We start from the raw sequence: 16,596 nt of genomic DNA on the forward strand, positions 1-16,596 counted from the left end.
TTGTAACTTACAGTTATTCAAAAAAACTAGCTATGCTTACTGATGATAATCAAGTTTGTAAACTTACAAAAATACAGGTAATCAGTTGCCTTAAATCTTTTGAGTTAGTAGAACTCAATCAGTTCATGTAATAGAAAACAATTCAATGTACATGTTTCAAATCACCTTTGTTGCTGAAATAATTACAGTAACACAGGCTACAGATGCCACATTAGAAAATACACTTATCTAAGTTATGTAATTGAATACATAATGTTTGTAATTGTACACTGTAAAACTCAATGGCCCGGTTTCACAGACAAGGCTAAGCCAGGATTAGGCCTTAGTTCAATTAGGATATTTGAATATCTTTTATAAACGTTCACTAGAAAAAACATTACTGGTGTGCATCTTGATACAGAACAATGGCACTGACATATTTTAAGATATGTCAGTGCAAGTTACTTTCAGTTAAAACAGCTCTTGCATTTTTGTCTAAGACTATCTTAAGCCTTGTCTGTGAAACTGGGGGTAAAATATTTAAGTAAACAAACTCATTTTTTTAAGGTAGTAGAACCAGGCTTTTGAACTAAAATTTCAAAATCATAACGCCATTTATCAAAAAGCACACCCATTTCCCTAAACTATAAACACTATTCCCCTTTTTGACACATGAATCAGATTTGTTTAACTGTCACTGCAAAACTCTACACACAAATTCTTTCATTTCTCATTGCCTACACCATGTTGTCATGTAGAAAGCACTAGCATTCAATATTGTTCACTCAGGTCAGCATAGCTTGAGCTCAATTAGCACACAGTTACCCATGTGGAAACACTAAGAGTCAAAATTTATCACACATCAATCAGAACCTTCAATAGAGAGATAAAAGAGCCCGAGTCACTTCATTCAGGTTTGGAACAATAGATCTAGAGAGACCTGACTGAAAAGGTCGAGGACACCAGAGAGGAGGAGGAAGAGGATGAGCAAGAGCGGTAAAGAGTGGAGGAAGAGGTGAGGGAAGAGGAGGAGGACGAGGATGAGGATAAGGATGAGGTGCAAGGAGACAAGGAGTCTCAGATGAAATTCGTGCCACTAGTTGACCATGTCCTTGTCCATGGTGTGACTATGAGGGAGGCATGAGTTCAGCCAAACTTAAGTTGCTTCACCATCGCCTCGATCATGAGAACCTTCAGGGAGGAAAACAGGTAGGTATACCTCAGTGTACTCTACTGTAACTTTTTACTGTAAGTGCCTTACATACCAATAGAATTTCTGTCTGCTTCCATTTTGTAAAAAGGATGTGTTACAGTTACAGTAATCAGTACTTCTATTTTTGTAGGACACAGAGACAATGGAATGGAAGAAGCCTGACTAGACATTTCAGTTGATGCGTGCCAGGGGTGGATCAGGCAAAGTTTGGTTTTTCAGCAAGAGTGAATGGTTTTGAGTGTAAAGCTTCATTTTGACCTGAAAATAGGATGTTTGGGGAATTGGGTGAGACGTTATGGATTTGTATTTACTGTTTTGAGAATATGAGGCATAGTTTCAAGAAATGTGTTTAAGCAATCGAGAAAAACTGTAAACAAACTCATTCCATTTAATTAATTTCACTGTTCGATTTTACAGTGTATCTATCCAATGTGTTATCAAAAAAGTGATGAAGTTATGAAATGGTCATGAGGTTCTGTGCTAGAACAGTACATTTTCACACTGTACCACATAACTGAATCTGTACTGTAGTTGACCTTTATAAGTGTGAGTTACAGTAATGTGGCAGTCTCCACCATGGTAATCTGTTTACAGTATCATATGGCATACATACTGTAATGTAAAATGCTGTATTTGATGCCAATGTCTCCCTTCTTCTGATGCACCTCTGGTCAATCTGATGTGCTCTATCCTGCTCTATGTTCATAAATAGCAAATCTCTCTGTGTCTTTCTTTCTCTCTCTCCCTCTCTCTCTCACACACACACACACACACACACACACACTTTGAACATAGTGGTTATCATCTAAGATGAATCGCTTGTAATGTAAAAAAAAAAAAAAAATAATTATTTGGTTATCTGTATCGGAAATTGCGAACAGTATTGTTTAGATCTCATTTGAGTCACGTCAGCAAATAGCATTCCAGTTCGGGCTGTGTATATTGTGAAGGGGCATGTGATTGGTGTGATCTACTGAACGAATACGCCCATCACTGACCGAGTCGCTGTTTTGAGTCTGAACGAGAGAAAGATCTCGTTCGTGGATGAAATGAATGAGAGTGTAGGCCGGTAGGTCGGTCATTTAACATGCCAGTCAGTCTAGTTCAGCAATCAGCAGAATGCGGATGCAAAGCGCAGTTATAGGTTGGCTACTGAGCACATACTCTTGTTAATATATATTTATATTTAACTTACAGAACTCCACGTTTAACATAATCCCAGATTTATGAATGTGTAAATGTCTGAACAAACAATTAAAATGTTAATTATGCAAGAAAACCTTGTGCTTTGGTCATCTAAACCACTTTTTAAACTTATTTTATTTCTTTAATGAGTTCTAGATTAGGCACACATTTTAATAAAAAGTTTTTTTTTTTTTTTTTTTGTAACAAGTAAATACGTTTGTTAAACAGTCCCTCCAGGATTTTTCTTGATTCTGCGATCGCTGAATCAATCGCAAAATCAAGTAAACTCCGCAGTAATCGGAGGATCTTGCATTTTTTCTTAATTGCTGCAGATTTTCCGCAGATTTTGGTTAGACACAAGTACAAGTCTCTGCAGGACAGTAACGATTGATGGGCGAGGCCATAAACAGAGGGGCGTTTTTGAGAGCTTTACCTGATTTGCCCACGTCAGAGTGTGGGTAGGTTTTAGGGGGTGGGGTCGGGTGAAGGGGATCATTTTCATTGCATGATATATATACAGGCTAAACACCCACAATTTGAAAACACCCACAAATACAGAAACGCCCACTTTTGTTCCGCAGAGACCACAAACTCCTTAGACACGTCCCGTGACGTCATCGCAACATGCATTAATCAACTCGTTTGAGCTGCGCAGCTCGACCAATAATAGATAACGCGTCGCGACTGGAGTTCAGAGCAGCGGGCCGATCTCGATCACACAACAACATTTCTACACGTGCGCTGAGAAGAAACTGCTTGAATTCACCGCAGAATTAATTTCATCGCTGTGAAATCTTGTGAGAAGCGTTCACATTCGTCGCAGAATTGTCTGTTAAACCACAGATATCAGATCAAACGATGCCGCTGTGGACACTGTTTGATCTGATATGATATCTGATATTTGATCTGATAGCTGTGGTTTAACAGAGAATTCTGAGACGAATTTAACCTAAATGCTTCTCACAAGATTTCACAGCGATGAAATTCTGCAGTGAATTCAAGCGGTTATTTCCCAGCCCACGTGTAATCTGGAAACCATGAGAAACATTGTGACACTAACAGAAATAACTTGTGTCAGAAATGTTTTCGAGTGCTTTTAAGTGCTTCATACAACTTTTCCCAGCACTTCAAAGCTTTAAATATTGCCCAGTTTGAATGTTATTTTTAATGTGATGTCCAAAACATTATTTGTCCCCATTTGTAAAACTAAAGGTTTCACGATGTAGGAAAGCAAGCACTTAGTTAGAAATAAAAAAGAATAAATTACCACTGTAGTAGATGCTGCAGAGGAGCACTTATTGGCTTATTAGCCATTTCCACACCCTAGTATATATTTTAAATATTTATTAATAATAAAATAAAAGTTAATAGGCTATTATCTGCATCTCAACTCAAGCTCAGTGCTTTTCTGTCAGTCTTCACAGCGCTGCCAAATCAGGGGCTGGTGCCACCTTAGAACTTAAAGGGTTAGTTCACCCAAAAATGAAAATTCTGTCATTAATTACTCACCCTCATGTCGTTCCACACCTGTAAGACCTTCGTTCATCTTCGGAACACAAATTAAGATATTTTTGATAAAATCCGATGGCTCAGTGAGGCCTCCATTGATAGCAAGTTAATTAACACTTTCAGATGCCCAGAAAGCTACTAAAGACATATTTAAAACAGTTCATGTGACTGCAGTGGTTCAACCTTAAGGCCGGAACACACCAAGCCGACACCGACGAACTAGTGGTGACGAAAGCAGACTGTGGGGTTGGCTCACGTCGGCAGCGTCTGTGTCCAAAGTTGCCCTGACACACCAAACCGACGCTCGACACCCGACGGCCAAGTAGCACGTCCGTTCTGCGCCTGCGCAAGATGAAATACCTTTCCGTACAAGCAGGTGGCAGTAGCTGAACAGCCAATCAGAATGATCAGATGGCCCGACGGACTGACGAGCGCCGACGCCGATTCAGCATTTCGAATCGGCCGGAAAAAAGCAGACGAGGACCGACTTCAGCCGACGGTGCAGAACAAACTGAGAAAACTTAGTCGACCGACGAACAAAAACTGCCCGACGGCCAACCGTCGGCTTGGTGTGTTCCGGCCTTTAATGTTATGAAGCGACGAGAATACTTTTCGTGCGCCAAAAAAACCCCAACAAAATAGCGACTTCATTCAACAATATCTAGTGATGGGCGATTTCAAAACACTGCTTCATGAAGCTTCGCAGCTTTCCAAATCTTTTGTCTCGAATCAGTGGTTCGGAGCATGTATAAAACTGCCAAAGTCATGTGATTTCATTAAATGAGGCTTCGTTACATCATAAGTGTTTCGAAATTTCAATGTTTCACCACTGGGGGCGATGATCTCTGTGAAACCATGAAAACATGCTGTAAATATTGCTGCAAATTTTGAGAAAAGCCGCTGCAAATTCAGTCATTTTAGGCCGCAAAAATCAGAAAAAGGTCCCGTGAAATCCTGGAAGGACTGGTTAAATTAAGACATAACACATAAGACACTCTTTTTCGCCACCTGCTGACGTATTTATGTAATATGAAGAAAAGGTCACTGAATGAATCAGTGAACGAATCTGAACAAATCATTTTGGTGAACAAACTGAAAATAAATGAATCTCTTGAAGGAATCAAAATTTCCACCACTAGTAAATTTATAAGTTTCACATTCACATATTATTTAGACACACACAGACATCAAGAATCAGCATATGAATCTCAGCAGTGGTGATTAAAAAAAAACGCTTTATGTTGCAGTGCATGCTGGGTAAAACTCCCATCATGCACTGCAGGATGAATAATTATTGTCATCACTGTTGAGGATTGTATGATAAGTTGTTCATGTCTAAAAGCCTGAGCGGGCTTCACTATTGAGGCATTATGGTGACATTTGTTTAACAGAACAGTTTTTTTTATAGTTTTTTTTTTTTTTTTTAAGCATTTCTTTAGTTGCTGCATCTCAGAATCTTTTGAAAATTGTTGTAAAATATAAGCTTGATAAAAAAGTATTTCTTACTTAGGATACCACCAAATGGTTTTGTATCAAGAAGTGTGAAGCTGCACCCTTATCGCCATTAGAGGAATAATAACTGCTAAAAGCTTGACACAATAACCACACATTTTACAAGAGACTTTCTGAATGAGGTCTACACTATAAAAAATGAATGAGTCTACACTATAAAAAAAAGAATTGTTGGTTTAACTTAAAAAAACTAAGTTACCTGGTTACCTTAAAATTTTGCATTGAAAAAAAAAAAAAAAAGAGTTAATACAATGAAGGTGATTGGTTTAATCAACAGAAACTCAAAATATTATGTTATCTGAACCACATTAATTATCTAAGTTGATTTGACAAAAGAAAAAATGTTGTGATAAATAATGAAAATATTTTTTACAGTGTATATGGTGTTGTACTTACAATCTGGAGGGATCTGAATGTGTCCCTGTGTTTGAAGCACACTGAGAAAGAGGAGCAGCAGATGGAGATGTGTCCTGTTCCGCCCTCTTCTACCTGCCGGCTGATGCTGCGCGAGAGGCATTGTGCATCAAACCAGCAGCCACTGCATGAACACACACTTGAGTCCCGACACTGGAGATGAGGGTCACGTCTGACTCTGCACACTTCTGCTGTCCTGAGATGAGCGCCTGATCAAGGGAGGGCTGTATATATAAACACACACAAGGAGGAGCAGAAGGATGAGACGGAGGAATTAACCCTTCCCATTACAGATTCTACGTCTTGGAAGTATGACCAAAATAAGAATTTTCACCGGAAAATGTCATCTGAACAAGTAAGTAACATGTCTGCCACTTTTGTTCTGACCAACTGAGAAAATGGTGGAATCCCACCAATACCAACCGAATTATAAAACTTTATTACAAGCTTACCGTTGTGAATCGAGCTACAGTAAGGAGATAGTTTTGAACACTGGCTTGTTATGTATTTGCTCAAAAATTGATTTTGGATAATTTTTAACCAAAAAAAGTTATGGACTGCCGCTTTAATAGATTTTTTTTCTGTAAAAATTAAAAAAAGAAAACTAACACGGTAAAAAATGATTGTTATTTTAACGGTATAGACTGTAAAAATGCTACGGTAACAAAAAAACATTAATTTGTTAACAGAAAGTTTCTGTACTGTATGCATTGCTGTCAAAAAGTAGCTGGTTATATAGATTTACTTATTATAGAGTTAACGAAAGTTATTATGAGCATTGTAATGTTTGAAGTGAATGTCATAACAAATGTCAGTAGACCGGGAAGATTTTAAAAGTGGTTCATTCATAAATCCGTAAGAACTTACCTTCATGGTGTGGAAATACAAACGGAAGACAGAACACAATGAGCGCAATGCTGAAAAGAGGCGGAGCTACAGAAGTTCTGTACCAAACGGTAAACCATGGCTGCATCCGAAAACTTGGGCAGCTGACTTGTTGCCTCGATGCCCTATCAGACAATGACTTTGCAGGCAGCATCTGCACATGAAGGCACCTCACAAAACTGATTTCAGACAGACTTCTGAGGCAGCGTAACGGTTTAATAATCTACAGAAGAATAGTGCAAGCTTTGGTGAGAACTAAACAAATATTTAATAACTACAATAATAATTTCTCGCTAGAAATGACATCAAAAGCGGAAAACAATGGTCAAAAATGTACATTTACACATAAACTGACCACCAACCGCAACTTTAAGACACCATATTTATTTTTTAGCACAACTGTCACAGAATGGAAAGCACAGGATTGTGGGATATCAAAGGCAGTAAAGGATACATCTATGCTGCCTTCAAAAATTCATCAGATGAAGGTATCTCAGGAGACAGGAAGTGAAGCTAACATGCCTTGATGCCTTCCCTTGGAATGCGTCCTCCGAAGGCAGCATTTTTAAATTTTCGGATGCAGCCTTATTTGCATTAATTACCATTAAATATGTTGTTAGTCCCGAGATTCTTCAAGTTAGTGAATAAATACATAGATCCACTATTTGAATACCCTAGTGGTCTGGTGGTCATCATGTGACTCTCATCACCATTTTTTATTGGTGGTAGTCAGTGTATTACAAAGGTACAAAACAGAAGAGGTAGTAGAACTTAATTAGGTTGGTAAATTAACATGATATCAGTTCAGTTAATGAAATATGTTTTTATACTATTTTTTACTGTAAATTTAAGTTAAATCTGTAAAATCTAAAATGTTGCTACTGTTTTTTTTTTTTTTAAGGTACATTTCTGGCAACCACAACTGCCGTTTTTTTTTTTTTTTTTTTTTAAGTTTGTGTTTTAGAGGTATATGATTGTATTCTAACAATTCATGTATGTTAAAAGTAAAAGATTTTATGGGATTAAAAGGAGACTTTGTGTAGAATTACCATAATAAGCAGTAATTATAGGATAAGATTTTTTTTTTTTTTTTCTCGACAGTCATTTTCTGGCCCCCCTGCTGCCAGAAGAACATTACCGTTTTTTTTTTTAACCCTTTATTTGTTTATTTATTTATTTTTTACAGTGCATAGTTAGAAGAATGTCTAAAGTGCACCATCGAAATAAAGTGTAACTGAATTATTACATTATCCTGCAGAGGAACCGTCTGAGTAAGTCACTTTGAACTAAAGGGTAGTTTGACGTCTGAATATCTCTCAGACAATCACAACACACACATGTTTGTTTTTGTGAATTGTGGGGACATTCCATAGGCGTAATGGTTTTTATACTGTACAAACCGTATTTTCTATCGCCCTACACCAACCCTACACCTAAACCTACCCATCACAGAAAACTGTGCACATTTTTACTTTCTCAAAAAAAAAAACTCAAAAATGGGGACATGGGGTAATGTCCTCATAAGTCACCCTCTCCTTGTAATACCTATGTCATACCCATGTCATTATACAAATTTTTGTCCTGATATGTCACAAAAACATGCGCACGCACACACACGTACACACACACAATATATAATCAACTTTGGGTTTCAAGTAATAAAGGTCCTACAGAATGTAAAAACATGCTCATCTTCAATCAGATACTCAGCTCACAGCTTCTGACATTAGCATTAATGCATCTGTGCTTGATTGCTCTAAAGGAAATGGACCGACACACTGACTAACAAGATTTGCTAGTGTTTTTTTTTTATACAACTCCATTTACAGAAAAGTTGGGACATTTTGTAAAAATGCAATAAAAATCAAGAATCTCTGGTTTGTTAATTATCTTAAACCTTTATTTAACTGACAGACATAAAAAGGTTTCCAATGTTTTTACTGACCCAATCAATTGTATTTTGTAAATATAAACAGATTTTGATTTTGATGGCTGTAGCACACTCTAAAAAAGTTGGGAGAGAGGCAAAATAATAGTGAAGAGGTTACAGTATATCCAAGTTAAACTGAAACAGTCCACAATTAGCAGGTGAATTGGTAATAGTTGATGGTATCTTGATTGGGTATAAAAGGAGCATCTCAGTCTTTGCAAGCAAAGATGGGTCATCATGACTCACTTTGAGCCAAATTTCATAAGAGAACTGTCAGATAAATCAAAAATCTTATTTCTTAATGCAAAATTGCAAAGTATTTTGTTCTTTCACCATCTACCATACATAATATTGTGGAAAGATTCAGGGAAATCCAGAGAAATCTCAGTCTGTGTAGGGCCAGGCAGGAAACCTCTGTTGAATATGCTTGACCTTCGACCCCTCAGATGGCAGTCCATGAGAAACCGTAATGTTACTGTCCTAAATATAGACACATGGGCTCAGGAGTACTTTGGAAAAACAGTTGTCACTTACATCAGTTCTATACAGAGATGCTGCTAGTTCTCTGGGCCCGAGCTCATCTCAAATGGTCTAAAAGACAGTGGAAATGTGCACTGTGGTCCCCCTTTCAGCATGTTTTTGGAAAAACAGGTATTGAGTTCTCAGTCCCAAAGACGAAAGGGATATTCACATCCAGGTGAAAAAGAAAACATATGTCATGGTATGGAGGTGCATCAGTGTAAACAGCATGGGTGACTTGCATTTGTGTGAAGGAATCATTGACGTGGAGGCGTATATTGGGATTGTATAAACTGCCATCAAGATGACATCTTTCCTGGGAAGCAAGACAATACCAGGCCTCATTCTGCATGTGATACATCAGAGTGGTTTCTAGACACTCTACACTGTAGAAGGGATGTGCTTGACTGACCTGCCTGCAGTCCAGATCTGTCTCTTATTGAAAATGTGTGGCTCATCATGAAAAGGAGAATCAGACAACGAAGACCACAGACTGTTTAGCAGATGTCTTGTGTCAGGCGAGATTAGATTCCCAAACATTTAAAAAGTGTAATTAAAAGGAAAGGTGATGTGACACAATTGAAAAAATGCCTCTTTTGGAGTGTGTTGCAGCCATCAAATTGAAAATTTGTTTATTTTTCTGTGATGGGTAGGTTTAGGCGTAGTGTAAGGGGCTAAAATGTACAGTTTGTATAGAGAGACCCCCAAAAATATGAAAACACAATGTGTGTGTGAGTGTGTGTTTATGTATAAGTGAGAGAGAGAGAGAGAGAGAGAGAGAGAGAGAGAGTGTGTGTGTATGAGTGAGTGTGTGTGTGTGTGTGTGTGCTGAAATATTGAGCAGTGGCAGCTGTGCTGGTAAGGGCCATTAATGGATGAAATGGGGGAGCAGACATTTAACGTTCTGTCCATCTGTATTTATTTTCCAGGCAGTTGACTTGATCATGCTGAGTCATATAGTAATACTCATCATCTGTCTCATCTCTCGCTCTCTCTCTCTGTTTCTACTGTCAGCCACACCCTGCTCTTCCTTAAGGTATCATACACTTTTCTTGTGTCTCCAGTGTGTGTGTAGGTGCTTGATTTTAATGTGTGCTAAAGCTATTTCAGTGATTTACATGTAAATGAAGCACATCAGATGTCAGTGTTCATTGATGTGAGCATCAGTATGTTTTTCCACAGCGACCAGCACGATGCTGCACCGGTGAAGAAGACGAGCGTCTGAAGAGAGAGATCACACATGCTCAGACTGGGACGCGCCTCACTGCCTCCATCTCCGTCTCCATGACAACGGAATCCCCTCGGAATCCCCCCACACTGGAAGACACGCTGATGTGTGTGTGTGTGTGTGTGTACCAGCACCACCATTGGTAACGGGCCTAAAGCGCCACACTTCAGCTCTGAGACTGCTGACCGGACGCACACCGCTGTCACGTATGGCTCTGCATCTGAACACTATTGTGAGCGCAGACTGCAGAAACCACACTAGACAAGCTCAAGCGAACAACTGCACAAGCTCTCTGTATTCCAAAAACTGCTTAAAAAGCAGAAACAAACTGGCAGACTTACAGAAAAACAGTGCTTAACCAGCCAAGTGTATTGATCTGCAGCACAGAGCTGTTTCAAACCACTGAAATGTTTTAGCCAGATTTTGTTCAAAATGTCACGCCCGTTTGAAAGTACATCAGGGCCTTTAGTGTCCTGTATTTCACTGTGTGTGTGTAGTGTACAAATCTACTAAGAGACCCCAGAAAGTGTGTTGAAGCCAACAAAGCAGATCTAACCATTTTTCTCAGTATTCAGTCATGATTCATTCGCAAAAAAATTATTCGAAAATAAAGCATCACATAACCTGAAAGCACCCCGTGTGCACTTTCATCCCGGGACTTTCATTGGTTGGCTGATGTTTAATGTTAGAATGTCATCAGACACACTCCATCTGGAAGCCAGAGCAATACTTTTACACGATTACACACACGGCAGACCCCAGAATTAATGAGTCCCATATTCCCAACGGGACCCTGCCAAAATAACTGAATGATCCTGACCCTAGAGGGGCTCCTCGGAACAAAAGACAGAGACATCCCCTTTGTGTTTCCCATTCAAGCTTATCTTCATTAGAAACACTCCTCTGTCGAAGCCAAACATTTACATGTCAGCTGTCAGAACATGTTCATGTTTACATTAAAACCAATACGGGACTCTGTATAGGAAGTTATAGCATTAACACCATCTCTTAATGCTGCGCTCTCATGCTTTGATTGTCAAATAACAAAATAGCCTAAAATCATTAACCAAAAAAGCAAATTTCATTGAATGCATTACCATTTATTATTGATTCATTAAGAGAATATGCATGACTGTTTAATGAAGTTAGAGCTGCATTATTGAGCTCCATCAGTTTTCTGAGATGTATAGTGCTGTATATGATGTTCTCAGCTCTGTTACGACACATCAGAGCTTTGGCAGAGCATTTCCTGGAAGACTTCACGAATTGTTTATTCATAAGAGCCCCATTCAGTTCATTGACTTAAGAGACCCCCCCCCCCCCTCGCACACACACACACACACACACACACACACACACACACACACAAAATGCGATAAAACTGCATTGTTCATGGGGAGAATTAGGAAACAAATGTCAGTAAACTGCTGGCTATCCACCCAGTGTTTCCCTGTAGCTCGAGACAAACGTCCGGTAGGACAAAAGATTCTGCGAATCGTTGGACACTCGTTCAATGATTACATTCCCTTGATTCTTAATGCTGTGTTACTGCGAGTCATTAGCAGGATGATTGATGACTCTATGTGTGTGTTGCGATGTTTGACCTGAGCAGTTCAAATGCCTGCTGTTCACTCACTCACTCACTGATGCTCATTGAGGAAGCATGATGCATTAGAGCCGAGGGTGTAAACTTTTAACAGGACGACGATGATGATGATGAGCAATTGTTTCTTACTTACATGATTTTTAGTTATATTGTTCATCTACGTCCTTTTCACTTCAGCTGTAAAAGAAGTGCAGTTTAAGTGCAGTGCAATTTTATTATCTGTATTTTCATGTACGTTTGGAACTTGAGTACTTTTTCCACCACTGTTCTAATAAAACAAGATGTTTTCTTCTTGACTCCAGCTTAAGTCTTACAGTGAGGTTAAGCATAAAGCACGAAAAGAAATAATCTCTGAAAACATGTAAAATGTTCACTTTATCTTGCTTTTGGGATGTTTAGATATATTAATGGAAAACAATGTAGGCTCTATACACTGGTTCAAGTTTTATATGTTTTAGCAGTGTGTCCATTCTGTTTCTTCATCAGTTCCTGCAACTCTGTCAAGATTTCCAGTTATAAGCCGTTCAAAGAACTGCAACATACATTTATTATGAATCAGATGAAGAACTCTGATGGAAGCTAATACATTCAATGTTCTTCAGAGAAAATGAGTCAACGAACAAAACAAAGACTCCATTCTGTTGCAGGAAGTGGACAGAGAAAGGTCAGAATCAGAGGCGGGCATAGATGAAGACTGAGGCAATGAAATTTGGTGAACTAAAGAGAACTTTCATCAGTGCCCTCTGATGACACTAATCTGTTTGTTCGTTTGCACTGAATTAGTCTATATAGATTTCCGTTGCCATGTTAATGCATGTTTCTATTCAGCAAGGAATAGTTCACCCAAAAACATAGTCCACCCATGTTTCTTTCTTCTGCAGAACACGAAAGAAGGTATTTTGAAGAATGTTTCAGCTGTTTGTCCATATCGTGAAATTCAATCAAATCCAAAAGATTCATGCTCCAAAAAAGGACATGAAGGTATTGTGAAATGAATCTATATGACTTAACTGGTATATTCCCTAAACACCTGCCTGTAATTCAACTCTGCAGCATAAAAACCCTTCAGGACCAGAGCTGCCCATCCCTAAAAACAAGGCAACATAAACTGTCATGATGTTTGACCATAACAGATATATATTCAGCTGCAGAACGGCAGCGGCAGCAGAAGTGAGGGCTGGAGCTTATACAGTCCTAATAGAGTTGGGCCTCCTATACACTTAATGTTCTTATATGAGCTATTTTCACATGGATTTTGATTGGATCGATATCTACAATGTTTAACAATGCTTTTAAATAAATAAAGTAACTTTTCAGTTCATATGTGCACAAGATATGATGTACAATGAGCAATATTTTAAAACATTAATCATGTTTATGGGCAGTACAAACACAATAAAAGTGTTTTATTTGACTGTAGTATGTAAAGATATTTCCTTCATGTTCATCTTATTACAAACAATACTTAAAGATAGAGTATGGACATTCATTTAATTTCAAATATACTGTAATTAATCATATGAAATTCAAAATAAACATTTAATGCTTCACGAATGAAACATGCATTTCTAAAAAAAACACTAAGACTCTTGACAACAGAATGAGCATGATGAGAATATGAACTCATTTATATATTAAGTGTTAATCTTCTAAAAGTATTGAATCTGTGCATGTCTTCCACATTTAATAATTAAAGCTTGAATTTGTTGTCATACTATATTTTATAGAATATTCCAGAATGGTCAGTTCGGTTACTTTTCAGATTGGGTGTTGTAAATGGGCTTTACAATGAAGTTACCATATGCTTTGTATTTATTATTAAAGAATATATATATATTTATCATTTTTCAAAGTAGAGAGATATTATTCATTTTAATCATATCAATTTTGTTTTCAGAGATGACTGAGCTCTGCATAAATGCCATTATACATTGGGCAAAAGAGTCAGCAATTCCTTTAAAGGAATCCAGCCTCAGATTATAATCAGATCTCTCTTTACTGAAGTTTTCCCAGTATGAGATCAGGGTAACACTTCAGTATGGGAAACAATTCCCACGTTTAACTAGTTACTTATTAGACTGCATATTGGTTGTTTATTGATACTAGCACATATTAATGCCTTATTCAGAATCAGATTCCTCCTTGCAGCATCTTGGATGCTTTTGTCTTCCCTTCCCTCATCATATTACAGGCCTATTAGCTAGAGATATTCCCAAGCCTGAATACCCTAAGTGCAAAAAATGACTTCAAAATGAACAGAGAGTTCTACTAAAAAGTCATTAGACTGATTAATCAACAAGCAAGCTCAAATATATTGATTCTTCCAACACTATTAATGTTTTTTTATTATTATTATTTTAATATACAGAGATTACATTGGTAAGTAGCCCTTATTATTCTGATGATCTGCTTCAAGCCGAACACGCCTAGTAGCTCGCATTTTTTATCTAGCGTGTTAATGTAAATTGGAACAGTCAAAACATGATCAGATGTAAAATGATATTTTAATGTCCATCTAAAAGTAATGCAACAGTGAGTGTGTGAAGGCAGTAAGACGAAAAGTGTGAACTTTATCAATGAAAATGGCAGGGGATCTCCTTTTACTGTGTGTGTCTCAGAAATTTGTCAAGATAAGGCTAATATTAAACTATATAATACATTTTCCCGCCTTTTTAAAATGCCTATGTTAATGTTTTAAACCTTCTAAGCATTACTGTACTATAGCATGCTTCTGTGTCTCACTGGCTAATTAAGCAGGCAGTCAAGGGAAGGGGATGTTTCTGATGAATTCAGGAGTTAATATTTGCATGTACAGTAGCCTATATGATATTTGAATAGAGGTGCAGGTGCTTGAGCTAAGTATCCCTCTGGACTTAAATTCAGTTTAGTTCTGGCTGGATGGAAGGAGGGAGGGAGGGTGGAGGGAAGCTAGCTGCGGTTTATAGCCTGTGTTTAGCATTATGATTGATTGGTCAAAATTCAAAATATACTTTCGTTCCGTTATGAAGCCACGCTGTTGTAGTTATATGCCCGACTTAAGCTGAAACTTGTCCAGTTTTATTGAACATATAGGTTGTAATAAAATTTATAAATAAATGTATGAATTATTCAAGGCGTCTTTGTTATGGAAACTGTAAATGTAATAGAGATTTCATTTAGTTTTGATGCTCTTCTGGTTTAAGCATCGTCCACATCAGGTTCTATCCGAATACAGGTACGGGTCATTCTGTCATTACAGTTACAGATTATACACAGATTGCACAGCCCTAATATGGACCTATTACCCATTCTCAGAAGCAGAAGTGAACTTCTGCAATGAAGAACCGGAGAATAGAACAAATAGCCTATAATTTTGCATTCCCATTTGCTGTAATAGCAAAAGAAAAAAAAAAATCCACAATAGCATTTTCACAACTTTCCCAAAGAGGAAAAAATACAGAGAGATTGATGAAATGAGCAGGAGTAATGAGAAGAGAGAAAGATGACAAACCTACTGTCACTTCCTCAATTATTATTATTATTATGTCATTCAATGCTCAGGTAATACAACACAAAGTGCAGTACCATATTTATCGTGCCATATTCAATTATGTGATGACACACGCTTGTGATTCAGCATTTTACCATATTATAATCGAGGCCAGTGAAATCAAGGATACACTAAGTATAGGATACACTAAGTATAATCCTGGAGAATCAAAATTAGAAACATTACTTTAAAATTACATGTATAGCTTGGGCTACATCATAACATCCACACCACATAAAGAAACAATGGCTGAGGCCGTTCACCTGCTAGCGACACACACACACACGCGCGCGCGCGCGCGCACACACACACACACACAGATAGGCGGAGGCAACTAAAAAGCAGAGCTCATTGCTGAAATAACAGTAATTTTAACTGATAAAGATGGCATATCTTTCACTCACAGTCAGCTGATGTTATTTTAGACAATGATCTTAAAGAAGGGCATTATATAGCAGCATGATCTGAGTTAGACTGACACCAGATTGCATTATATATAATACATATAAGCTTACTTTTCAACAAATTGATTCCCAAAATTAAAAAAAAAAAAAAAAAATAGAAAGTGCCCTACTTTTGTATTAATATACTTACTCATGCAAACATGTTTGTATTGAAAATGATTCTATTAAAATAATCTCCAATTATTGGACATAATAACAGGCTGTAATAAAAAAAAAAATATCACCATTTCTGATAAAGGATAATAGTTCCATCAATCTCCAAGTGTGCAGGTTCTTAATCTGCCAAGCTCCCTCTCTAATGTGAATATACACACAAGGCCAAGGTGTGTTCGAGCAGTGTTTGGCACCTAATGACTAAGGTATCACCATCACATACACACACATTCCCACGTACATACAGCCAAAAGACACCGTTTTTGTTTTTGAAACAATCAGAGAATCTTACCTTTACAGGTATCGTGAAGGTTTTGGACAGAAGACAGGCTCGTATCTACACGGTACGGTGACACGCCTTATTCTCTGCTTCTCCTCTGTCTTTCTCTCTGTTCGTCTCATCCAATGGGTGAAGCCTTGACGGATGCTGCAGTGAGGGAGAAACACACCCTTTCTGCCTCTCTCACCAG

The 16,596-nt window shown here is 37.9% G+C and overlaps 1 protein-coding gene across 2 annotated transcripts in view; it reads right to left on the bottom strand.

Annotated features, from left to right (window-relative positions):
• l1camb (L1 cell adhesion molecule, paralog b) overlaps nucleotides 1-16,596 on the bottom strand; it is a 52,962-nt gene extending 36,366 nt beyond the window's left edge. For both annotated transcript variants that reach the window (XM_051881227.1, XM_051881226.1), the window contains exons 1-2: nucleotides 16,419-16,596; nucleotides 5,795-6,036 (exon numbers count right to left, since the gene is read on the bottom strand). In XM_051881227.1, coding sequence (XP_051737187.1) covers nucleotides 5,795-5,915 — 121 coding nt within the window. In that variant the 5' untranslated portion in view covers nucleotides 5,916-6,036; nucleotides 16,419-16,596. The remainder of the gene's footprint in view (nucleotides 1-5,794; nucleotides 6,037-16,418) is intronic.

Source organism: Ctenopharyngodon idella, chromosome 22 (genome assembly GCF_019924925.1).
Source record: "Ctenopharyngodon idella isolate HZGC_01 chromosome 22, HZGC01, whole genome shotgun sequence".
NCBI lineage: Eukaryota > Metazoa > Chordata > Actinopteri > Cypriniformes > Xenocyprididae > Ctenopharyngodon > Ctenopharyngodon idella.